This window comes from Helianthus annuus, chromosome 6 (genome assembly GCF_002127325.2).
Source record: "Helianthus annuus cultivar XRQ/B chromosome 6, HanXRQr2.0-SUNRISE, whole genome shotgun sequence".
In the NCBI taxonomy this organism is placed as follows: domain Eukaryota; kingdom Viridiplantae; phylum Streptophyta; class Magnoliopsida; order Asterales; family Asteraceae; genus Helianthus; species Helianthus annuus.
Window position 1 is genome coordinate 134,691,027 of NC_035438.2, and position 1,207 is coordinate 134,692,233.

A 1,207-nucleotide genomic window follows, 5' to 3' on the forward strand; every position below is an offset into this window, starting at 1 on the left:
TTTAAACTGAGTCTGTATTGTTAACAAGTTCGGGACTCGTACACGTGTAACCTTGGCCTTATTTCAATGCTTTTTACAAGACAGGATCTGGATTAGCTATAAACATCTTCTTATTGTCAGGTTTTATCTAACTGTGAGAGCATGTAATTCTCAGTGTAGCTATGCAGTTAAACCTTTTTAACTAGCTACTAACTCGCTTCTTATTCAAATAAAACCATGTTATAAAAATATAGAATACCATGAACTCAAAATAATATCCAAATTAAATTTCATTCATCTGGATCAATGATCTAAATTTACAACTATAAATGCTTCCTACTGGTTAGATGTTTACAAAAACTGTTGTAGATATAGACAGATGTATACAAGTCAAAATGCTCCCAAACGAGAAGCCAGATCTGTGAATACATCTTCACTACAGGGAATCGTGAGCCCGCCCATTGGATGGTTGTACCCAAACTCTTCTTCTGCCTGATGCAGTAGCTCCTGAAAGGTAGGTTCGCTTAGTAGTGATACAGACACCACAAACCGCTTCTTCTCTTGTTCTCCAACATAAATGGCAAAATAGCCTTTGGGGATGTCCATAGATGCAGGAGTGGTGCTACCATTAGAGAGGGACCGTTTGAGAATTTTTCTTGCTTGAATGATGTGTGGCATACGTATGGCCATGTTTTCAAGGAAGCTAGAGGCTGCTCACTTACAAAAGTTGTTGTAGGAAGATAAGAATCGAAGTAGCGCTTCCTGGTGAAAGATATGATGTTGTAGATGAGTTTTGATGTGGTTGTATTGGGAATGCTGAACGCTTTATATAAGAATAGGATATAATGATCATTTCACAATAGACGGTGACATATGGAGGATAGAGCAGACGCACATGGTTTTGGGTCCCTACAATAAAATTATGGATGCTTTTGTGGACACCAATCTCCACTGGCAAGCAAAGAAGGACTATACCAGGAAATATATGGTCAGAGTTCTTATCACATTAACTAGTGAATAAGAGGACCAATATCACATGCATGTGTCTTGGCATTTCAACCAAAAATTCCATATTGGGTCATTGTGTCTTACCACCTAAGGAACGATGGTTCAGCTGGTTATCCAAATTAGTGGTTTGAAAATCGTCCCAGGCCCCTAGGATATTCATTAATCTATTAATTCTCAACAAAGATATATAAAATATAACTCTATGTAAAGTTTGCCCATT

At 37.7% G+C, this 1,207-nt stretch overlaps 1 protein-coding gene across 1 annotated transcript; it reads right to left on the minus strand.

Moving 5' to 3' along the window:
• Positions 1 to 254: 254 nt before the first annotated feature.
• LOC110864196 (auxin-responsive protein SAUR21) lies at positions 255 to 756 on the minus strand. The gene has a single exon (XM_022113235.2). It carries the CDS (start codon positions 667 to 669, stop codon positions 370 to 372), a length of 300 nt encoding a protein of 99 aa, XP_021968927.1. The 5' UTR covers positions 670 to 756; the 3' UTR covers positions 255 to 369.
• Positions 757 to 1,207: the final 451 nt, after the last annotated feature.

Coding starts and splice junctions, on each gene's coding strand:
- LOC110864196 (XM_022113235.2), bottom strand. CDS start 669: ATGGCCATACGTATGCCACACATCATTCAAGCAAGAAAAATTCTCAAA.